The 25,703-nt window shown below is 34.6% G+C and overlaps 1 protein-coding gene across 1 annotated transcript in view; it reads left to right on the forward strand.

Annotated features, from left to right (window-relative positions):
* Positions 1-145: 145 nt before the first annotated feature.
* The window catches only part of TMPRSS15 (transmembrane serine protease 15), a 113,328-nt gene continuing 87,770 nt past the window's right edge, over positions 146-25,703 (forward strand). The window contains exons 1-7 of the mRNA XM_021679286.1: positions 146-290; positions 3,300-3,430; positions 3,707-3,774; positions 11,721-11,872; positions 15,130-15,174; positions 16,797-16,832; positions 23,528-23,659. Of these exons, the coding sequence (XP_021534961.1) occupies positions 146-290; positions 3,300-3,430; positions 3,707-3,774; positions 11,721-11,872; positions 15,130-15,174; positions 16,797-16,832; positions 23,528-23,659 (709 nt within the window). The remainder of the gene's footprint in view (positions 291-3,299; positions 3,431-3,706; positions 3,775-11,720; positions 11,873-15,129; positions 15,175-16,796; positions 16,833-23,527; positions 23,660-25,703) is intronic.

Consider the following 25,703-nt stretch of genomic DNA (forward strand, 5'->3'; position numbering starts at 1 on the left):
CATTTACGCTGACTAGTAACACTAGGGTAGACTTACGTGGTTGCTTTACAAATCCTTGACAACTTGAGAGGATTTGATCTCTGGTTGGTTGAGGGGTCTACATTCTTTTACAATTCCTAGATTATCATACTTTCAAAAGCCAAAAATGGTGTCAAAAAGAAGTAAACCTTTAAGGCACCATTCTCTCAGCACCTATGAAGTCCTGTTTGCAGCTCTCTTTGTCTTATTGGTGGCTGTCTGTGCTGGATTATTGGCAGTGTCCTGGCTGGCAATCAAGGAATCAGAAAGAGGTAAGTACCATGGCTTTGGCTACTGAAGCATCTCCCAGATGAACATGCCCACTCTAATCTCAGTTCTTCCACCAATACATTTTATTCATTGCTATGCTTTCGTGACAAGATATCTATGTTGCATTCAGATGCTTTCTGTAGTTCACTTCATAGCATATTGGCAAATTAGCTCGTGTATAATATAGAATTTAATTCAGAATTCAAGCATGAGACTAAGTTTTTAAAATAAAGTGTTAAGTAAGTTTTTAGTTTGAACGTATAACAAGGTAGCTTTCATAGCCTGTGGATTCCTTCTGATACAGTTTAAATCATAAACATATTAAAACATTGTTGACTAGTCAAGTCAATAAATAGGCAAGGTTAAAGGAAATATATTGCTTATTTCTGGAGAATAATATTTTCATTTTCTTATTAGTCCAACAATTTTAATTGTAACAATATAAGGGACCTTGGATGTAATTGTAGACTTAGAAAGATCTCAAGCTGCCTGAATAGCAATCTGTAATAAATAGAAATGGGGAAAAGTAACTATTATTTAGAGCTAAATTATCTATACCAGCAGCTTTTCAAAGATCTTCAAATGTATTCTCTTGTTACAACAAACCTATGAATTAGTTGTTACAGTTACCCTTGCTTTATTTATTTATATATTTATTATTTATTTATTTTTAAAGATTTATTTATTTATTTCAGAGAGAAAGAGAGAGACAGAAAGAGGGGGGATAAAGAGAGCACAAGCAGGATGGGCAAAGGAAGAGGGAGGGAGAGAATCCCAAGGAGACTCTGCTCCCAGAAGAGCCAGAAGCCCGACTCGGGGCTTGATCTTACAACCATGAGATCATGACCTGAGCTGAAACCAAGAGTCGGACGCTTAACCAATTCTGCCACTCAGGTGCCACATAGTTACCCTCATTTTAGAGGTGAGGAATCAGAGACAAATTTAAGTAACTTTTTTTTTAAGATTTTGTTTATTTATTTGACAGAGAGAGACACAGCGAGAGAGGGAACACAAGCAGAGGGAGTGGGAGAGGGAGAAGCAGGCTCCCCGCTGAGCAGGGAGCCGGATGCCAGCTCGATCCCAGGACCCCGGGATCATGACCTGAGCCGAAAGCAGATGCTTAATGACTGAGCCACCCAGGTGGCCCTTAAGTAACTTTTTAAATTTGTATCAGTACTTTATAGTTTTATAAAATAATTCCAATACAATCTCATTTAAATACTATAGTTATCTACAAGGGATGTATTTTCAAGAGAAAGAAGATTTGGGGTATTTTATATAGAGGTTTGCTTAGATTTGTAGAAAAGTGGCTGCTTTAGACTTACTTAAATTCTGTAAATAACCTGAAGGGTATGTAATCGTTTGAGAGTCCATTGGAATCTTTGATGCTCAGTGAAGGTACAAAAGCTATTTTATAAGTAAAATTAAAGTAAGTATTTATAAGTGTTAATATGATTTGATAGTGAACAACTAAATATAAAAAGAGAGTTGAGTTAAATCTCTAATAGAATACCAGAAGACATAAGACATGCTACCTTTCATACACCGTTTTATTTTTTATTGAAAATCATTTTAGACTTGCAAAAATTGTAGAGTTCCTATATAACCTTCTCCCAGCTTCCCCTAATGTCAGTGTCTTGTATATCCATAGTACAGTTGTCACAAACGAGAAACTAACATTGGTACAATATTATTAACCAAACCACACACTGTATTCACATTTTACCAGTTTTCCTACTAATGCCCTTTACCTGTTCAGGATCCAAAGCAGATTCCTACACAGGATTTAGTTATCCTGTTCCCTCAGTCTCTCCCAATGCAGGACAGTTCTTCAGTCTTTCCTTGTCTTTCACATTTAAATCTAAATGTAATTTTGAGTATTTAAAAACAAATAAAATGGCATAAATGATAATATTCATCAATTATGCAATGATAGCTGTTTAGACTGAATGCCAGTTTATTGCTTAAAATATTATTTCTAATGTTCCTTCTGGACTGGGAAGTTTGGCATCAATCTATGACAGATCCTGGGTTCTAAATTGTGTCAAACCTATGTCCAAATTCCAAATCTGTCACTTGTTAACTTTATCACCTCAGCTCATAATGAATCTTAGCTCCAATTTCCCCATCTGGGAAAAGGAGAAATAACATCTTCTCATACCATAGCATGGGAATTATGTATCATTATTAATACATTTACAAATGATTTCATCATTGTGTTTCAGTTGAAGAGTCTCATTTAAATTTAAATATATATCAAAAAAGATATTCTGAGAAAGGAATTTTGCGAGACTGGATGGCACATTTTATTACCCAAGTTTATATTCAATTTGTTACCTTTTCCCTTAGACTTTCTTATATTGAGATAATATACTTTCTGTAGCATTCTCAATAACTTCTCCAATAACAACAGTCACCATCTAAAGGCAAAAGGTCATACATGCCAACTTTATCATTATTAGAATAAAAGAAGTAGTTTCAAGTCTATGTTTCAAAGTAACACACACGCTGAAACCTTCACAGCAATGCATGTGTAGAAAACCAACAGTGTCCCTGGATGCTAGGTGTTCAAGAAGTATTGAAAGCAGCTACAGAAATTTTAAAAACTTTTAAAAACTTTTAATGGGCCATTTCTCACCATGAATCCTTGAATCAGTTCCCAAAATTGGTGAAAGTTTATCCCTTATCTTCCAACAGGAATTTCAGCAGTAAAAAAAAAAAAAAAAAAAAACAACACTTGGAAGCTTAGACTGTGGGTTAGATTTCAAAGAAAAGGAAAAAAATAGTAGGATAAAGAAGATTATTTTGAATCCTGTAAAACAACCACATGGCCACACACACACACAAAATGCACCTAATGATGGAACATGATGTCTGCAAAGTAAAAGCAGGAACTACCACACCAACACATGGAGCAAGAACATTACTTCTGAGTATCAACAGGAATGTGCATATTCTCTCTTCTTCATAACTCACATTCCTAGTGTTTTATTTTTTATTAATTCATTTAGATGCAGCGTTTGGAGAAAGTCACAAAACCAGAGGGACATTGAAAATAACATCTGGAGCAACATATAATCCTAATTTGCAAGACAAACTCTCAGTGGATTTCAAAATTCTTGCTTTTGACCTTCAGCAAATGGTAGGAGAATGTCTTTTTTCAGCTGATTTAAAATTTTAAAACATAGTTTCACTAACTACTTGCCAGAAGATACGTAGATCCCATTTTCTTACTTTGAGAAAATTAGTAAATAAATGTAATATGCCCAGGGTGCTTAAACGTATGAGACCCATCACCACAGAGAAGGAAATTGTCTAACCCAATTCGAAGCAGAACAGAAAGATCAGTTTGTTTAAAGTGTTCAACAAAATTTTGTCTTAAATATAATATGCTTTTTTAAAACTTTAATTTTTTTAGATGGATGAGATCTTTCAATCAAGTAACCTGAAAAATGAATATAAAAACTCAAGAATTTTACAATTTGAGTGAGTATAGCTCAAAATTTTTCTATTGATAGAAAGAACACAGAATCACAAAATAGTGATTTTTTGCTAATATTTACTAATATTTGCTATTATAGAGTCCCATGGTTAGGAGAAAAGGGAAGATTTAAAATTTTCAACATTTTTTTAAGGAGAGAAAAAGGAAAGTGGCACAGCATAAACTTTCATACTAGTAGCAAATAATTACTCTGGGTAATTTATCTTATGTTAAATGTTTCTCTCTCCTAAGTAAAATCTTGCAGAGACATATGGAGGGGGCTGAGGTTGAATGTATGCAGATGCAGATAGAGTGTTTGATTTGCTCTGAACATGTGGAAGACGTTCACTCATTACATTCCATTTACACCGTAAGTCACTGGAAAGAGGACATGTGTTCAGTGTTGTCCCCAGAAAGCAGAAGATGACAATGCTAAGTCACTACCTATAAAATGTGAATATTCGTGAATTTTACTTTTATCAATTTGTCATTTAATACACATACATCATCGATCGTGTACTAATGTTACTAGACGTCCATGGCAAGTTGTATATACAGTTTGTGTCATAAGAATGCAGGAGAGGAAATATTTTAAATGATGTCATCTAGCCCTTGCTTGCCTGCCTGAGGCTGGAATGCCCACAGCCTCGGTAGGAAATTCATTGTCATCCAACAAAAGAAAGAGATTCATACAGCTTAAAATGGATTCCCTCATACAAGGATATCTGATAAAAATTAGGAATCCATTTTCAGCATTGCTGTGAGCATCATTGTTACAGATGTGTTATATTTGTTTCTAACTTCAGTTGCTGGAAAATTATTTCTTATTTTCAACCATGTCTATTTCTTTGGCCCTGACCCACTGATCCTGGTTGTAGGTCTTATTTTTTTACAGAATAAATGCATCTCTATCTTAAATGCTACATCAATTCTTCTTTCTGAACCAGAAATGGCATCCCTTTTCTCCTCTCATTAGGTAGTCTTGTCTCATGACTCTCAGACTGTGTCTTGCATCTTTCGCAAAACCTTCCACCACCTGCCTTTCCAACCCGAGGGACTCTTGAATAGGTAACACTCCTATGCTTCAGTTGAATCAGTTTAGATTTTTTTAATTAAAATTCTATTCTAACAGAAAGTTAACGCCCTAGTAAGAGTATACTGATTGTTATATCTGTAGGACGAGTTAAAGAAAACATGTAGCACTTAACATAGTACTCAATATATCAACAAGATTTGTCAAGGATAAGGATTGTTTATTTTCTAGGACTTTATATAAAGAACACATACACTGAGACAGACATTAACTAGGTTTCTGGAAATACAGATATCAAAGACATATTCTTTGCTCCGAGGGAGCTCATAGTCTAACAAGAGAGACAAACTGATGATTATATTATCGTATGACGATTGCTACCTTATATGCAGGTACAAGATGCTGAGGTGAGCAGGTCAGGGACAAACCTAACTGGGGCTAGAGTGTCAGGTAAGCATCCCTACAGGTGACCTGGACTGGCTTTTAATGGCTTGTAAGGATGGACTGTAAAGATGGATGCAATGTGTAGTAAGGGAGAAACATATTAATGATATTTTCTAGCAATGAGTGCCCACCAAGATGTTGAGACATCAGGAGGGTGTGGAATGTAAGCCTAGGAGTCTGACATTTAACCTTTTACAAATGGAAGCCATAAGGGACTCTAGGTCATTGGAGAAATGCAATGAGTCTAACTACCCAGAAAGACTGATCTCCTACCTCAGATCACAAACAGCTGAGTCAGACAGCCTGGCAACAAAGATACTGGGTACCTGTTCTTGACAAGAGTACCGACATTAGTAAAAGAATCCTTAGTTCTTAGTGGCCAAATTGGGGAAGGAAGGTCAAGTCAAAGGCAGAGATCATGTTCAGAAAAACAGTGACGAGGTCAAATGAGGATTATTTCATGAGGAGAAGGAAACTCAGAGCCTTGCCATTTCTTGTTGGCACAAAACTAATCCTATCAGTGGAAGCCACAATGAAAACAACAACAAAAAGATGATGAATCTCCCTCTCTCTCATTCTCTTTCTTTCTTTTATTTTTCTTCTTTCTGATCTATTTATCTACTTATATTTATCATTCTTTATCTCACTGCATATTCATGACATCTTGTTCCCCATGGCCAGACAGCCCTATACTCACCTACTGTCTTCATTCCTGTCTACCATACAGAGACTTCTACTCTTGTTTGCCAGGGCTTATTATCTCTGAAAATCTCTTTCATTGGCTCAATATCAGGACTGGAAGGAGACATGTGGACTCTTAGGAAAGGTTTTTGTTTGTATACTTGCTTGTTTTTGTTTGTTTTTTGTTGTTGTTTTTTGTCTTTCTCAAAAGCCTATTTTTAATATATTTATTCAATATTCTGTGAGGATAAAAACATGCATACAAGACTTTTTTTTGCCACTTTAAGCAATACATCTATTTTGGAGTGTGTGGATCCAGTTACCCTTTTTCAGTTTTGTAGAGGATTGAGTGTGGAGCTCTGCATTAAAGCATTAATTCAAGGGTGCCTGGCTGGCTCAATCATTAAGGGTCTGCCTTCGGCTCAGGTTATGATCTCAGGGCCCTGGGATGGAGCCACACATCGAGCTCTCTGCTCAGCAAGAAGCCTGCTTCTCCCTCACCCACTCCCCCTGCTTGTGTTCCCTCTCTTGCTGTGTCTCTCTCTGTCCAATAAATAAATAAATCTTTAAAATAAAAAATAAAGCATTAATTCAGATTTTTCAAAGGTTTTAGCATTTCTTAAGAAGAGGTATCCCAGGGACTTGCCTCTCCTTATATCGGGTTCTGCCCAGTGAAATCCATACAAAGCAGAGTCTATTGCAGAGTTTATTAGGATAGTTTTGCTAATGGAACTCTTCATATCCACATGTTCACAACATGCTGGATAATTTTATTTTCACTAGATTGGGAAAAATTGCTGAATATAGACTTTTATATATTGTCTTGGTGGGTTATCAAAACCCCAGCATTTTTTTTTTTTGATATTTAATAAGTGCTCTTTTATTTCTCTAGATGGTAAAAATCACTATATTGGAAACTGTAAATTATTCGAGCTGAGGAATTATATCTTTCTCCTCCTTTATAGCTACCTAAAAGACCAATGTAGTAGCTAAACCTTGATATATATTTTATAATGATTTACAAATAATACACTTTATCAGTGTAGAGATACTCATAACCAGTTGTAGCTGGACTACTTTTAAATCAGAAGTGAGTTTTTGAAAGATACAATGCAAAGGAATTTCATGAAAATGTCTGTAAGATAAATTATAGGTCTCAGCTCTCTGGGAGACTGAGAAGAGAAAAGTAGGAAAAGAAACTCAGAAGCAGGAAAGAAAGCAACAAGCAAACATTTAGGTTTACTTTAAATAATCATTCATAAAATGACATAATCAGAATAAAGTGGCAGACTCCTAATTAGCTTTACAGATTATTTTAAACTCCAATTGATAAAATCAGACAACAGAAATAACTGAGTTCTCAACTAACTACCACACCAACTGTGAAAAATACATCTAAAAATCCTTTAAAATACCTATTTTCCTTTTGGTTATTGATTTCAATTCACCTCACACTATATTCATGGGTATATGGTCAAATGAGAGCAGTCAGAAAACTAAACTGAGTCATCAAGGTATCCTTTCTTCCTTTTAAAAATATTACTTAATATCAGCCCCCAGATCGTGTGTGAAATTGTGTGCGTGTGTGTTTGCATGTGTGTGCATGTGTGTGTGTGTGTGTGGCCACCTGCAAGTTTGCTCTCCTCTGGGAACACTATGTTATGCTGCTTTGTGGTAAGTGCTTTGACTCAGAGAGCATTTAGCAGTTGATTCTTTTAATAAAGTGCTGTTTACCCTTTGCAGCAATATGCAGCTTATTTTGCCCTTTGAGCACAGATGAGTCACAAAGTTAGGAAAGGAAAGACTTTTGTTTACTCAGCAACCCTGGAGGTTATCAATATCATTAAGAAAATAAGAGATAAGAAACGTTTTGATTTATTACACACAAACTGTGCAATGATAGAATTTATCTGCTTTAAAAAAAAAAAACAGATATTCCACTGAAATAAGTGCTTTGAAATGAAAATAGCCATTGTTAGGTGGTGGTTGTTGTTTTCCTAAGGGAAGAATTCCCATTTACCTTAATAAATAAAATCAATCTCACAGCAGTGATCAAGATCAGTATCTAACTAATCAAATAACTTTAGCTTTCTCATTAGGTGAAACACAAATGTTTATTATGGTTTTCCTGATTTCTACATATATGTCTCTTATCTCAACACTTACAGTGAATGAGAAAAGAAATTTTAAAAAATAAAACTGTATGTGATATATGTTAACTAACTGAAATTAAAATAAATTAAATTAACTGAAAAAATTAAAATATTTTTAAAAAATTAAAATAACAAAAAAAAGAAGTTATTTGTAAAATAAATAAACAAACAAAACTGTGTGGATATAGAATATGAAATCTTGTCTTTCCAAAGTATAAATAATTAAAAGCAACGTATAATTTACAACTAAGAAGATACATCTTTTATACAAAATGTCTTATGCCTGAGAATGCACTAGTCCAGTTACTTTCAATTCAGCGAAGGAAAATTCCAGACTTGTACTTTCTCTATCAAAAATGCCTTACCTCTTCACCCCCTAACTAAATAAAATAAAGACAAGTGTTTAGTCAAAAATTACATAAAGAAATAACTGAGGGGCACCTGGGTGGCTCAGTCAGTTAAGTGGTCAACTCTATTTTAGCTCAGGTCATGATCTCAGGGTCTGGGATGGAGCCTCTGTAGGGCTCTGCGCTCAGTGGGGAATCTCTTGAGGATTTCTCTCCCTCTCCCTCTGCCCCTACCGCTGCTTGCACACACACACACTCTCTCTCAAATAAATAAATCTTTTATTTTTTTATATATATTTTTTTCAGATTTTATTTATTTATTTGCGAGAGAGAGAATGAGAGAGAGAGAGCACATGAGAGGGGGGAGGGTCAGAGGGAGAAGCAGACTCCCCGCTGAGCAGGGAGCCCGATGCGGGACTCGATCCCGGGACTCCAGGATCATGACCTGAGCCGAAGGCAGTCGCTTAACCAACTGAGCCACCCAGGCGCCCCTAAATAAATCTTTTAAAAAAGAAAAAGAAAGAACTGATGTTTTATCAGAATTAAAACTATCTACTGTGCAACCAAGGATAAGGTTAAAATGTAGATATGAATACAGAGAAATGTATTTAATTTTGTCCATAATTAATACTGCGGATTTAACTATTTGGGGGCAAAGGGCCGTTAAGGAGACATAATTAAAAGAAGAGGGAAGAGGAGAAGAGGGGAGGGATGGGATGAGAGGGAAGTAGGAGAGGGGGAAGAGTGTCAGAGAGGAGAAAGGAGAGAGGCAGAGGGAGAAAGAGAGGAAAAGAAAAGAGGAGATTCTATCTTTCAAAATTATGGAGGGAAAAAATATCTATTCCTTCCTCCCCCAAAACCCAACTTGCTATTTTCTCTATCTATTTTGGATATAAAAATCTGGTACCACTGCAAGATAAAAACCTAGACCTGCATCTAAGTAAATGTGTTGTATTGTCTTTCCTCTTGACAAATAGTTCCCATGGTGTTGATAGTGTCGGTTGAGGCTATGGGAATGGGAACTATGTAAAAACGCATCTGGAAAACAGAGGCTCTGGATTTCATTCCTATCTCTGATAGCAATAAGCTGTATAACTCTGGGCAAAGTTACCTACATTAGTCTGAGCCTCAATCTCCTTATTGCTAAAATAACAATGTTGGCCAATATCATATGGTGCAAAAAAATAGAGTAATCTCCCTTTCCTGGAACTTCTCTTTAAGTAAATATGGAATAAAGCTTGGGAGTTGTATGCCACTCAGGATTTTTAAAACTGCAATTAACAGAACACATGACTAAAAATACCACAACCAACAAATGCTTATCACCTGACATCACAAGAAAGCAAGAGGTTTCAGCAGAGATTAATTCAATGGTACAATGACAATCACATAATCAGGAATTTAGGTGCTTTCCTTCTTTCACTATGCCATCTTTAGCTTGTCAACCATAGCTTGTCTCATGGTCCCAAGGTGGAAGTGGCAGATCTGGCAATCGTATGTAAATATAATAATGTTCAACAAAAAAGAATAATAGTCTACTATGAGCCTTTCTCAGTTAGATATGGACAAACTTTCCTGAAGTTTCTCATCAGTGTCCCTTCAGATTCCATTCATCAAGTCTCAGTCATATGCCCATGAATAAAACTGTCATTGACATAAGGAATGGTTGGAGAAGACATCCCTGAGAAAATGGAGAGTTATTCTCAAATAAAATTAGGGATCAGCCAGCATGGAAAAATTAATGAAGATGGAAGAGTAGATAAAAAAAAATAATGTGTGACAACATGTATCATTATTAAAGACAGCAAGTGGTTCCATACATGGTTAAGTTTGGGGAACCCTGAACTAAACAGCTACTAAGGAACCTTCTCGTTTATAAGATTTGGTTACTATGATTTAAGCAAAGTTAAACATTCTAACTTTTTACACTAATCTATTTAATAGAAGGGTAATGTGAAATTGTTTTATCAGAGTAAGCCGGTTCATTTCAAAAATGAAAAACCAGCTATGTCGAAAGGAATCACTTCTGCTAAACTATGAACCTGTATAGTGACACAGACTTTAAGGAGGCTTATCGTACCTAGAGGAGATGCTGATTTACTATGATCTTCAAGGAATGTTTTGATCCTATATATAGTCCTGGAGGAAAAAAAAAATATTCTAAGCTCTACCAAGATAGGGTATGAACAAACAAATAAAGAGCGCTTTTAGAGTTGATGAAGTCCTTGGAGAATCTCATTAACTAACAGAGATACGAGATAGATACCACAAGGATATGAGTGTAACTGCCCAAATTTCAAAACCAGCAAACATACAAGACACAATTTGATTCTCCCTAGTCTTCCTCTTTAGGATCCAAGTATGCTCTGAGTACCCCCCAGCTTTCTGAAGGGCACACAATGAAGATCAGGGTTAAAGTTTGTTTCCCAAGTGGTTTTACCCTAAAAGAATACCGTAAGCCAAGCAGAAGTGTAGGCAGGAGAGCAAAAGTCTTTCAAGTATCCCTTTTGGGCCAAAAAAAATTGTTCATTTTTTATGTTTCTTTAAACTGTAAACAAATCACCAATGAAGAAAACTTTTTAAATGTATGTTTCAAAACAGGGGGCAAATAAAAAGGAATTTGATTTGGGCCATATTACTGAATTCTAATGTTATGGTCAGGAATAATGTAGGCAAAATAATCCCAACTCTTGACCATGAAACTGACTGAATAGCCCCCAAATCCCAAGTGTCTCTGTCTTCTTTCTATCCCTTGAAATCAAGGCATATTTTGATATTTTACATTAAGAATAAAGAAGAAAAAGTAGATATAGATTCATTGCTATAAGCTTACTATCAGACCTTTATAAACTATATAGAAAACTTCTCTGAATCAGTGAAACTCTCTTAGACTTCTCCCTACTTAAAAATAATCTGAAAAATTACAAATACACATTTTTCTCTCCTTAAAACAGTAAATTATGAGTAAACATCATGATACCATGTGACTCTGTTTAATTTGACACAGGGAACCCTGCGGAATAGCATGGCCTGAGGATTAGAGTCCTAGTGCCGAAAACTCAAGATTCCAATTCTGGATATGTCTGTGTTCTTAGAGAAACATTTAGTCTTTCAATTTCCTTTTCTTCCACCTGTAAAATAAAGATAATATTTGACATAACCTACCAAGTTTTACTACATAGGTGTAATAAAGTGATAACTATAGAGAATTTCAAAGACATGTTACATGAATTAAGCACAAAGCATTTGATGAAGTCTGACTTTTTCCTCTTATATCATCTTTTGCGTTGCAGAAATGGCAGCATTTTAGTTGTATTTGACCTTTTCTTTGCCCAGTGGGTGTCAGATGAAAATGTAAAAGAAGAACTGATTCAAGGCATTGAAGCAAATAAATCCAGCCAACTGGTCACTCTCCATATTGATTTGAACAGCATTGATATCACAGGTATCTGTGAACATTATTTGATTTCTTTGAATCATTAAGCTATGAAATTAAAATTCTAGCTATATACCAGGGAAGCAGTGGGATCGCCTTGACTTTAGGAACATGTCTTATTGCCTGAGGTAGCACATTTACATGAGAAATGCGAAATACGAAGAAACCATATTTGAAGGAATATATCAGTCAGGAAAAGTTTGTACAGTATCAAAAAAGGTTCTGAAAATATTGACATACATAAATGTTTGTGGGTCTCATCACATTCTTGGTGTTTGTCAAGCACACCCTGACTTTGCAGGAACCCTCCAACAGTAAGGGACACTCATTACTTTCTGAGAGAGTCATAGACATTATTAAATTGCAAAGTCAAATGTCAAGCCCACTCTCTAATTAGGAACTTAAAAGAAGGAGAGGGAAAAATAGAGAGGTCAGTGAGTTTGATTCATCCCAGATACTTATTAATAAAAAATAAAACTTCATTTTTAAAATAAGCAATTTTATTTTTTTTATTTTTTTCTATTTGTTATGTTTTATTGTTATGTTAATCACCATACATACATCATTAGTTTTTGATGTAGTGTTCCACGATTCATTGTTTGTGCATAACACCCAGTGCTCCATGCAGAATGTGCCTTCTTTAATACCCATCACCAGGCTAACCCATCCTCCCACCCCCCTCCCCTCTAGAACCCTTAGTTTGTTTTCCGGAGTCCATAATCTCTCATGGTTCGTCTCCCCCTCCGATTTCCCCCCCTTCATTCTTCCCCTCCTACTATCTTCTTTTTTTTTTTCTTAACATGTACCTCTGAAACAAATAATGCAATATATGTTAAAATAAGCAATTTTAAAATAAGAATCAATCAAAGGGAAAGAGAGATAAGGCATCAATAATAATAGTCTATCAATATTTAGGTTGTTCTAAATATTCCATTCTAGTTATCCCCCATTCAATTCAATTCAAAAACATTTACATTATGTCTTCATTTTGGATGAGAACAATACTACTGATTTGCCAGGCCCATCATTCCTTATCTGTAAACCTTGGAGCCAAGTATGTTTTGGAATTTAGAAATTGTTGGACTTCAGAAAGTGAATCAATATATAAATATCCACATCAAGTGGAATAAAGGCAAACTTTAAATAGCCTAACACCAGTTTAAGCAGTTTGGGCTTTAATTATTTTATTATTATTATTATTACAACTACTACAGAATGAGATCAGTCAGTATAGGTTTGTCTCTAAATCAAATGTATAAAAACATGCTGAAATTTTTTGTTTTGTTTTTGATTTAGTGATAGTAGATCTGAAGTTGCAGACCTCTAGTTGCTTTTCCTTACAGTATTGGTTCATCAAGCACAGTGTTCTCTTTCATTGAGTCTCTTGTTGCACCTGTTTAGTGAGAAGACAACTGATGCTCTTAAGAGCCTCCTCTAGTGATGGCTTTGTTCCCTCCGGCACAACTGCTGGAGTAGAAAATGTTTGGGATCTTTGTCTGATTCAGATGAGCTAAAAACTACTACTCTAAATTAGAATAGGTGCTTTACTTATCTACACGTTTAATCCTTATGTTAATCTTATTACATGGTGTATTTACTGCCCCCCCCCCACAATTTTAGAGATGAGAAGACCAAAGCACAGATAATGTTGATAAATACCCTTAAATCACACAGTTATTTAGAGTTCGATGGAAGATTCTGACCCATATGGTCTAACCCTAATGTCTGTGCCCTTATCCATTGCACTTGTTTGTTTACAATGGTTTTATCTCTGAACAGCCTTGATCGGTACTTTCTCTGTAGTCATTTTCTTCCAGAAACTTGGTTTCTTACTATCTTTAGTTGGATATGCATCAGTTTCTAGAGGTCTTTAATGGCAAATGAATTAACAGGTATGCTGAAACTTATTTTTATGACTCCCTACAGTTGGGCTATCTGGGGGTGGCCTTAAAAAATATTTATTTATTCAATAAAAGCATATCCTTGAGTTAACTTAGAATAAATATCATGGATGCAGTAAACCATATCACAACACCAACTCAGGAATATGCTCCACACGTTGAGGTTACATTTAATTTCTTGAACTATGTTAAGACATATTCATAAACATGATACCAAGCTTTATTTTAGATATTGAAGTTTAATATTCACTTGTCTCATGTGAATTTTTTAATTTATTACATTTAAAATTGGATGAAATTTTCATGAATACCATGGATTTTTATATAGCTCACAGCCAAATCAAATATAATAAAAAATAAAATATTAAAATCTTTATGAAAAAAATCTTATAAACCTTATTTTATTATCTTTTTTATCAATAATCTACCATATATTATTTATGAAGCTGCTATAGATCCTGTAGGAATAAGACAATGCAGAAATTAAGAAATACTGAAGCAAACAACCTAGTTAGTAGAAGACACTATAACTCTTCACATACTTTTCATAAATACAATTTTGAATAAAAACAAATTGATTAGATGAGGGTTTTTCATAAGGTTATACTTTGGTTTCCTTTATACCTACATAGTTGTCATTATATTTTTTAAACTATTAAATATTTTAAAGGGTGAGGAAAACAGTTAATTTTTACCTTTTATAGGAAAAGCAATTCATATTTAAACAGGACTTGAGGGGCGTCTGGGTGGCTCAGATGGTTAAGCATCTGCCTTCAGCTCAGGTCATGATCCCAGGGTCCTGGGATCGAGCCCCACATCAGGCTCCTGGCTCAGCAGGGAGCCTGCTTCTCCCTCTCCCTCTGCCTCTCTCCCTGCTCATGCTCTCTCTCTCTATCTCTCTGTGTCTCAAGTGAATAAATTAAAAAAAAATCTTAAAAAATAATAAATAAATAAATAAATAAACAGGACTTGATTCTCAGTAGTTATTATTATGTGCAAGATTATTTTGACATCTTCCATATATTTCAGGGCAAAACCATTGGTTCTAAGTTTAACATGATCTGGTGTGCAATGTTATATTAGATGTCTTAAATATAATTACTATGATGAATAGGTATCTTTCTTAAATGAGCAAATAAGCAAACTTTTTGCATAGGTAAATTTTATAAAGAGAACATAGAGATTCTGGAAATTCATCAAATGTATTGCAATCAAATAATGATAGAAACATCCAGCATGAGTTAGGATAAAATGGGAACTCTAAAAGATCAGATGCCCTTTGAATGATATTAAAACTGCACTCACTATTTTGCAATATTTTTATATTATAATCCCAAACTTCAAATCAACTTTACTTTATTCCAGCACCTTTGGAGAATTTCTCTACAGTAAGTCCTGCAACAACTTCAGGTCAGTACTTACGGCATTTTTAAAAATATAACTCAGTGATCATCAAACTCCATGACATTAGAAAAGGATTTTTTTTCATAGCCCTGAGACATTTATTCTTCATATTAACATGTAAGAAGTTTACATTTGGTTAAGAACAATGTAGTTCATAATCTTGCAGATTTTATAATGCCTAAGTTATACATGCCAAGGACATACATTTCCAATTTCAATGTTCCTTTCATATTTTAAATTCTATATACATTCGTATACATGAATGGTGTGTGTGAGTATATGTGTGAATGTGTAACATCCTAAAATGTGGCTCTAATCGTTAAGCCTTCGAGATGAATCCATAACATTTGTAAGGTCACTAGGAATAAAAAAAAAAATTAAAGGATAATCAAATGATGACTTGCAGAACATATTGCTTTCTTGAGAAAGGAGAATCCAAAACTTAATGTGAACTTTGCTTTTTTCCAGCATTTCGTTATCCCATCTTTCTAACTACAATTGGTTATTACTGCTCATAAAATTTATTTATTTTGTTTTTTTATTGTGTTATGTTAATCACCCTACATTACATCATTAGTTTTTGATGTAGTGTTCCATGATTCATTGTTTGTGTATAACACCCAGTGCTCCATGCAGTACGTGCCCTCTTTAATACCCATCACCAGGCTATAAAATTTAGAACTTCACTTTGTCTCACCAAGATCACACCACTATCAAAAGAGTTTGTTTTGAGAAATTATCAAAAATTCTAAAATTAACCTAACCTATCTCAAAGTGTAAAATTATTATGTTGTAGAAAAATAATTTAAATTGAAGTCAGGAGCCCTAAACATCAATCCTGGCTCTGCCAACTTCCAGAAACACTGGGCACATCTCTTTACTCCTCTGAAAATCTGCTTTCCATAAATGGCAAATAATAAAATTTTTCTGAATATTTCAAAGTCATTCCAAATATCAAATGTATACATAAATAATTTCTAAAAGTATAAAGATAATACTTTTGGTACTATCTATTATCACGAGCATTTTTATAATATTGGAAAGATCTACATTTTTTTAAAGTATCTACTTGGGCCAGGTACTACATTTTACCAGCATTGCCTCATTTAATTTTCAGAATGATCCTGTAGAGATGTAATATTTTTTCCACTTAAAAAGAAATAAGTAGTAAGCAGTGTGCCCAGAGTCACACAGCTATTAAGTGTCAAACTTAGGAATTAAAAGGAATTCCTTTGGACTCCAAAGCCCATGGTCTAAGCATATCCCAAGCTTCTGTTTCAAATAACATCAGATTAACCTACAACATTTAAGTCCACAACCATTAAGAAATTAATGAATCCTCATGTTTAGTTGTTGATCATTGAATAACATCATCTTCTCTGTTTAAAAAACAAAAGATGACTTAAAATCTAAAAACCTCTGCTCTACAATTCTAAAAATCAGTGAAAACATAAAAGATTTATTTTAGATCCAGATAAAAATGACATATCCTTAAGCTAATAGATAATCATAATTTACAGTAACTTTAAAAACTCTCAGTTAAATATTAAACAGAGAAAATATACAATAAAGTTCTGATAATCAGTTTAAAAAGGTAGAAATTATCTTAATGCCATTTATTTTTACAGGCAAGCTAACAACCAGCAGTCCTCTGTCAACTCCGGGTCAGTATTAATAATTTTATTTATACCTTTTTAAAAGTTTTCACTTATGTTTTATTTTAGGCTCTTAAGAATTCTCTGCTAACACAGCAGTTAAGATTACTCCTATTTTTAGGATCAGAAAATTGGAGCATAAAAGTTTGCAGCTTAAGCCTAAGATTTCACCAAAAGTGAGCAATGTATTTAAGGCTAATGCCTGGATTAGCTGACCTCACTCCATTCCTCTGTTAGAACCCTGGTTATTATCTTTTGCTAAGAGTGCCACCAACAGGATCAAAATGTTTGCCAGAAGGGATGTAGGTTTCATCAGATGTGAAGGGTTTTTTTTCTTTGATTATTCGGTTGGCATACAAGGTAGAAATGCTTGCTCTCTCACGATATGAGTAGGCAAACCAGCACCGAAATAGGCTTGAATTCATTCATTCAACAAGTTTTCATTAAGTGGCTACTCTGTGCTAAGTCCCAAAACATAACTTTGATGTGTCAATTTCTCTGGATTCCTACTAATTGTCTACTGTGCTTTTGTCTATCTGCTTGTCAACTAAATTGCCTTTTCTGGTCCTAACTTAATCTTCATGTTGAATGGCCTGGGTGTGTCCCTCATCTCTTCAGATAAACTCCATAAAGGTAATATTGTATAGATCTTCAGCTCCTAAATTAATGCTGCCATTTTTATGTTATTAGAATCCATATCAAATGTAATATGCATACAAGGAAAGAACATTTGTAAAACTATAAATGCCTTTCTCTGTAAGACTTAATAATTCTTGAATAAAATGGTTGGCGTGATGTTTGAAACCAAAGGGATAAGTAAATCATTAATCAAAATCCTTTATGAACCAATAAAGCCTACCTGGAGTTGTGTTCAGGTGTTAACCCATACAGCAATCCAGCATACTGAAAAATAAAACTGTTCTTGATCACACAGTCTCCCCTCCAATGTGGAAAAATTACTTATAGCATTTAAAACCACCTTTGAACACACTTTCAAAAAAAGTGCTTTTCGGATTGATAATGGCTAGTTCCTCCAGTCTAAAAATAAGCTGAAAAAGTAATTTTAACATATTTTGAGAAATATCATTCTCAAACTTTGAAAGTCAGCAACAAATATCCAAATTAGTGCCTGTTTTCTATGTGTCTATTGATTCATCGAGTGATTCATACAAACCACAGTACTGAAGACATCTCAAGTGTATAAAATGTCCTAAGAAAAATATGTGGAATGATTTAGAGGGGGAAAAATATCAGTGTGAAAGCAAGAAAGTCCTAGACTTAAAAAGTCAGTGTTTCTCCCTTACTATTCTGAGGACAAACTTGTTAAAAATGTAAGAAGTGGCTGAACTTTATGCCAGTTTCCTCTGGCCAAAGGAGATGGTGAATGGGGGGCAAAAAGCATGAGAGTGGTAGTTCACCCATACTTTGCTCTCATGGGAAATGAAACAAAAATCTCCTTTCCTACATGTAAGCTACAGGAATGGGATCAGTACACAGTTAGCCCTATCTTTCACACTTTAGGCATTTGATATGTCAGTTGAAGACCAAAAAACAACATACAATTCTCTATCATTGAAAAAGCATAGGCAAATCCATCATTAACTAATTCCACCAATTACTCTATATGTGGTGTTGGCAAGCTACCTCGTCTTTTTTAACTTTGGATTAAATTACATATCTTAGAGAGCGATCATGAGAATTAAAAGAGAGATAATAGAGAGACCACTGTACTCTCTCAATTCATCACTAGCACAAAGTTAGATTCCTTCTTCCTTCTCCCTTCTGACTTAGAAAAAAAAAAGGCAGTTGGATGCCTTTTTTAGAAATATTTCAAAAACGGAACTAAGGTTAAAACAAGATAATTGTACTTGGTGATGCTCATTTAAATCTGATCATTTGTTTGACCAAAAACACTCCATTTTTGAAGCTTTCTTTTTATTGGAGACTGCCTTGAGTTACCTTAATCAATCCTCAAAGAATTATAATAAGGTAAGGAAGTGGAAACATCTCATATTTCCTCTTTTACTGGATCCACGAGTCCCCAGGCATCCTTCCCATTTTTCCCTTTCCTACAGCGAGATACTATAGATTTATAGAGGGGAACAAGGCAATTAAACGTGAAAACCGCAGTTTCCAAGCAGTAATTTATTATGAATATGCCTCTCAGGGATGTTAAGTTTATTCTCATCTTTATATGCCTGGAAGACAGAGTTTGAGAAAAATCAACAAATGCATGCATCATATACCAGGCATTAGTACTATTATAAATTCTGCCAAAGAGAATTTTTCTATGATAGCGGGTACAAAGTCCATGAGGATTAGGTTCTATTGTTCAACTGCCTTTGTTGCCAATTACTGTAAAGTTTTATTAACCCATTTGGAACACTCGAGGAGGGAGATGGAGACCGGGGTTGAATTATACTGATTGATTTCTTGGCTGCTACAGAGTGCCAAGAGGGGCTGTTTTGGGCAATTGTTCAAATGCTTGAAGGATTTCTAGAATATAGCTTGTTCCAGTCTTTTGTGGCTTCCTATGTCGGCAGTGATTGCAGAAAAACAAAAGTTTCACTATTGTGGACTTTCTCAATTTCATACAAAATGCAATCTTGTTCCAATACTATATGGAGAGGCTTGGGGATTGAAGAAAAAGAATCGGCTGATTTAGTAAAGAACACGAAATTGGGTCAAGAGAAGCTACAGTAGAATTACACTCTTCAGTTGAATTGCCCAAGGACTAAGACACAGGGACTTTATCCAACACCACATATACTGTAACTTTATTTTTCTTTCTCTGCATTTGAGAGAAAAGCATGTATATTGCTAAGCACACTCCTCTACTTTAAAACATCCCTATGCACATGACAGAACTGTTCAAATATCTTTCCACTGTAATTTCATTTGGATTGACCAGCCAACTAAAAAAAGATGAAATTAGCTATATCAAAGTTGATAAGAATTTCTGTAAGGCGATACTTATTTTTCCAATACAGAGTAGAGACATAAACTTAGTCTCTAAAGGCAGGCATAAGTGGATTGCGACCCCACTTTCACTGCTAATATGCTATAAGGATTTGGGGCTTAATGTGTCTCAAACAGCTTTGTCCACGAAGCATTCTTATTTCCATTTGAATAAGAGGAAAAATAAAAATGTAAGATTTCCAAAACATGATTTGCAAATTATTATCTTGTAGGTAATGCTCTTTGTGACTTGTTTGGAAAGGAAAAAACAATGGATTTCTGTCTTTTTATCCTCTCCAATGCCTAGCACAGGGCCTGCACAAAGTAAGCATAGGAGCTTCCTCACCACAAATCACCGAAAATTGTGACTTTGGATCATTCTGGAGCAATCACATTGAGTTTATACTGAATCCTTTATGGTACAAATATAAATGGATAATTAAAACCTTCCATTTGCAGAATCCCAAATAATAGTAACTTCCTGGTAGGTTTTCACAAAATGCCAAAGAATTTATATCCTGAAGATAAACTACCACACAGGGGCACCTGGGTGGCTCAGTCGTTAAGCATCTGCCTTCGGCTCAGGTCATGATCCCAGGGTCCTGGGATCGAGCCCCGCGTCAGAATCCCTGCTCAGTGGGAAGCCTGCTTCTCCCTCTCCCACTCCCCCTGCTTCTGTTCCCTCTCTCCCTGTGTCTCTCTCTGTCAAACAAATAAATAAAATCTTTAAAAAAAAAAAAGATAAACTACCACACAGATATAAAAATACATGCATACCTTTTTTCCCACTCAAGATAACATAATTAATATTCAGGCAACTTGTTCAGCTTCTGATAAACAAAACCAATTATTACGCTTTCTGTGCACATTTTTTTTTAAATACAATTACTTAACTCCTTTCCTAGAAATTCCCTATTGAGAAGTACAGTACAGACTTCTTAGAGAAGGAGAAATACCAGAGCAAGAATTAAGGAATGAAATGACACAGAAAATAATACACAAGTTGAAGAACTTTAGTTTTAAGAGTGGAAGGTCACTTTTAAAAACCTGCATCTGGCTAATTTCTGTAACAGGTAATGTTTCAATGAATGGTTTTGTTGGAAATTATCATCATATATGTGTATGTAAGGAGATGAAAGCAAGACAGAAGACAAGGTAAAAATGCAATCTGATAAAATCCCCAGATGTACTGTGCTAATGTAACAATTATATTTTCCATATTGGTTTCAGTATGAAGAACTTCTCTTCCTTCATGGACTAAGGCAGCTGAAAACTGTTCAGGAAACAGAGTCTGGAAAAATAGAGTACAACCCAAACTTGAGTACCTCATATTTCCACCTTTAAATCAAAATACTTTAAATCAGGGTCATTTTCTAATCCCACCAGGGGTGCCTCTTACATTACCATCATGATTAAATACCATGAATAATACAACTGGCCACTCCAGAAGTGTAGGTATCATTCTTAGCCTCCCCCCTTTCCACCCCCTTTGGTCAGGGGCACATCTAGTCACTAAAACTCATCTATTCTACTTGTAAAATAGCCATTGAGTCCATGCCCCACCTCCTCTACTACTGCGAAGTTCCAACTCTTATCCACTAATAAGAGCTAGTCAGAGTTCCAATCCTTATCCACTTCCACCCTGACCATAAAAACAGCTTCTTAGCTTGTCTCCTTATTCTACATGATTCTCCACTTGGTCCCAGAGTTGCCTTAACAAAACATGGACTGATCATACCACACATATAGATAAAAACTTTCAATGCCATCGCCTACAGAAAAAATATTTCTCATGTTTTACAAAAATAAAAAAAAAAGTCTCCTACACTTGACACCAAACTCCCTTCCTGCCATGGCCTTCACAAACATCCCTACCATCCAGATTAGTTATACTCATCTGTTTTCTGTATATGGATGTGGTCTTGTCACATCACCATGTATGCATTGCATACATGTCTCTTCCTAGTACATTTCTAAGCATCCTTCAAAACCTAGTTTGTATGAAGATGTTTTCAATTTCTGCCTCAAAAGAAGACTCATTGCCTAATTCTTGGTGTTCCCATAGCACTTTTTTATACTTCTTTAAAAAAAAATAGTTAATGTACCAGTCTTTCACTAAACTCCAAGCTTCATGAGAATAGAGGCTCTGTCTTACTCATCCTTTTATCTCCATTCCTTAAAAATGTTTGACACAAATAAATAGACAATAACTACTTGTGGAGTGAATGAATGATTATTAATGAAATCAAAAGATCCCAATGGGTACCACTTGCTAGTGTGGTTTTTGAGGTTCAATCAGTAGAGTTCAGTAGGCAACAACAGGTGAAGCATCATGAAGCGCAGCTCCCATGAGAAGCGTTAGGACAGACAAAATTATACATCTTCCTAGCTATAACCCCAGATCTCTTCTTTTAAATGCTCAGTACTTAGAATTCTATTAACTGCTGTTAAATTAGATATAGATTTTCTAGAATAATGCTTTTTGTTATTTATTTAGCAACCATTTATGGAATACTTTCAACACTATGCCTTTAATGGATTAGGGATTCAATGATTAAGGACTCTTGATAAGTATCTCATATATATCAACAGCTGTAATATGCTTTTGGGTTTATTGAATACCAGTTTTATCACTCTTTTTTTATTATCTTAAATGGGAGTGGTCTGTCCTTTAAGAATGACTCGGATCTTTATCATGTCCTATTTTAGACATTAGGTGATCCATGAATTTCCCAATGGTTTATATCCATTTTAATGAGAGCCAGTTATAAAAATCTAATTTTGTTGACTATATGCCCAGCAACCCTGTCCATAAACGTTCCTAATTAGGTATTACCTTAGTAGATTAACTGACACAAGCACTTTTATTTTCCCAATTAATTTCATGGAGCATAAGGAGAAATTTCAAAATCAAATGTATTTTTAAAACCCAGCAGATGGCAGTGCAGTGCAGAATATGCCATTTTTAAGACTCACACTTAAATTTTCCAAGTTAATTTCTAGAAGTAAAATGTGTTTCTTGGTGCATCTCTATAATGTAGGCATGTAGAAGAAGAGCAGGTGAAGGACAAGACAGGCTGAGAAGAGCAAGTTGATCAGATTCTGGTCAGAGTAGGGCATAGAATTCTCCAGGGGAATGTCTGCATCTTTCCTACTAAGAATCTCTGACCTAAGAAGCAAAGAAATATTGAATGGAAATAGCAACTGGGTTTCTCCACTCTCAATGTAGCCAGGCACTGGGAATTTTAAGTTTTTATTCTGTTATAAAATGGCTTTTGCTGACAAATTTTGCTCTGCAGAATGCAAACCTTGACTTCAGCCCCCATATTTTCAAATAATAAATTTATAAGTAAATGAAGTGGTTACTAGATACTGCAGATGATGTGAAAAACATTCCAATATATTTCCCCAAAAACACATATAAACAGTTCTAGGAGGTGTAAACATTAGGAGCTAAATGTCTAAACTGTAGTATTGATTTATCAAGGTTAAAATCAACAAAGTAAACATTCATATTTAACATCGATGAAGAAATATATATCTTCTTTTCAAAATTTAAAATGCTAAACTTTTACAAATGACTAATTAAATGAAATAAACATTTACAATGGAATTTGAAATATATGCTTTTGAGTAAAGACCTAAACGACAAAAAATACATAATAAATATCCAAACATTGTACATATGGTTGGAAATTAAATTTACACTGTAAGAAACTTATAAAATCAATTTTTTTTTTCTAAAGGAAATGTCTCAATAGAATGCCCGCCTGGTTCAAGTTCTTGTGCTGATGCTCTGAAGTGTGTAGCAATTGATTTATTTTGTGATGGAGAATTAAACTGTCCAGATGGTTCTGATGAAGACAATAACACTTGTGGTAAGTAATGCCCCCCACATTTTCTCTCGCCACTGCCTTTTCATTCTCCCTCACTGTCTACACACACACCCTTCTGAGATACCAGAAACTACTGGAGAATGAGATATCCCAATACCCACGATTATAATTTAATACAGAACCTAATAAATAATTATATTAATATTTTCCTGAACTATATTATGCAATATTAGACATTAATTTAGTGGAATTCTATTTGATGCCCATGAAAAGAAGGCTGTGATTAATGTCAGTCATAAGTGAGGGAAGAGAATGTCATTGTTTTTCATCCTTTATTAAACTACTCCAAACTATTATGAATTTGAAAGCTCTTTCATGTTTTTCACCATTATACCATAATATCAATCTTTTTTTTTTTTTGCCATTTTAATGACCCCTCACTCAGTAATTGCCACTCCTTAATTTTGATTGTTGCTTTTGTTTGCCTTTTGACATAGAAACAACAAATAGACAAATTTTGTGCTGGAGTTGTAGTTCTGTGAGTAATAGAAACCAGTTATGAATAAGATCTTGTCTCATGAATAAAATATCCATGCTTTATTTGTAAATTTTGGCATCTGTTTAAGTGTTAACATTATTATTTTTATCAATTATTATTATTATTATTTCACACTTAAGTAGTACTTACTCTATGCCAAGCATGACTCTAAGTGATTTAAACATATTTACTCTTTGGCTTACTTCACTTTATAGTTGGGTAACATATATATGAAAGATTATCACATAACTGTAAATATAGATTGATAAGCAAGGTGAAGAACTATTTGAATAATTCTAAACTTATAATTTGTTCTTAAAGAATTAAGCAGAAAGCATGAATTGAATAATTTTTTGATGTGGTTTATGATCATGATCAAAATTGACTATGAGCACAATTAGTTCCTGAAATGTATAAAGGTTGTAGTTACAATTTGCTACACTTTGCTCTCCTATTATTTGTTACACTTTGCTCTTCTTGCCTGGTATTAATTGAAGATGAATGCTCCACTAACAACCAAAGCTTGAAAAGTTACCTAACCCCTTGGTACTTACTTTAAAAGACAGGCAGTTGGCCTGTTTTCCAGGACCAATGCAAAAAAAAGGCAACTTGACGAAAGAGGCTTCTACTAAGCAATCTCAATTCAAATGTTCTTTGATAAAATTCAAACCTTCAAAGTTTAACTACATATTTTGAAGTGCACTCAGAGCATATTGGAAGAAAGTGCAGGCTACAGAATATTTTTTAATCTATTTTATATAACTAAGTTACTCAAAGAAGAAGAAAGCAACATTCTTTTTTGCTATGGTTTTCAGGCAGTTTCCAAAACCTTTTCAGGGAGAATATGATACAAGTGTGCCATCATGAGGTAATAAGGGTGATGTTGCTTAATATTTCAAAAAGAACAATGGATGCCAAAGTTAGACACATAGCTCTATGCCTATTTAATGATGATCGATAAACTTAAGTGGGGAGGAATATGTAAGATGAGTTGAATAATCAGAAAATGTCTTTACTGTCATGGAGTTAATAATGTTCATGGTAAAGCAAATAGCAGTGCATTTCCAAAAATAACCATAGAAGTATCATGTTAAGTGTGACAGTTTGTCCTAACATAAGTTATAAGGCCATGAATTCTTTTTCTGAGTCAGTATGGATTGATGGCATGAGCCTCAGTATTAGAACTGAATTGATTCCTTAAATTTGCTTTAAAGACACAATCAAACTGCATTTTTAGTTTTTAATATCATGGAGGTTTGTGTTCATTGAATCTTAGTCTCAACTAACCATCCATGTCACTAACTTTCTTAAGTCTCTAGATCCTCATTTTGCATTTTTCTTGGTTCTCTTCATTATTTGTATTTTAAAATTAGCATTGTATTTATCTTGGAAAATAAATGTAAAGCTTTTGTGGAATAAATGTGGACAAATCAATCAATTAATCTGTCTTTATCCAGCTAGGATTCTGGCCTGTAAGCTGTTTTATTCATCATTCATCATTAGAGATGGTGAGCCCAAAAGCCCGGTGTGCTTCGCCGTAGCACCAAC

The sequence above is a fragment of the Neomonachus schauinslandi genome, chromosome 1, assembly GCF_002201575.2.
Source record: "Neomonachus schauinslandi chromosome 1, ASM220157v2, whole genome shotgun sequence".
Taxonomy (NCBI): Eukaryota; Metazoa; Chordata; class Mammalia; order Carnivora; family Phocidae; genus Neomonachus; species Neomonachus schauinslandi.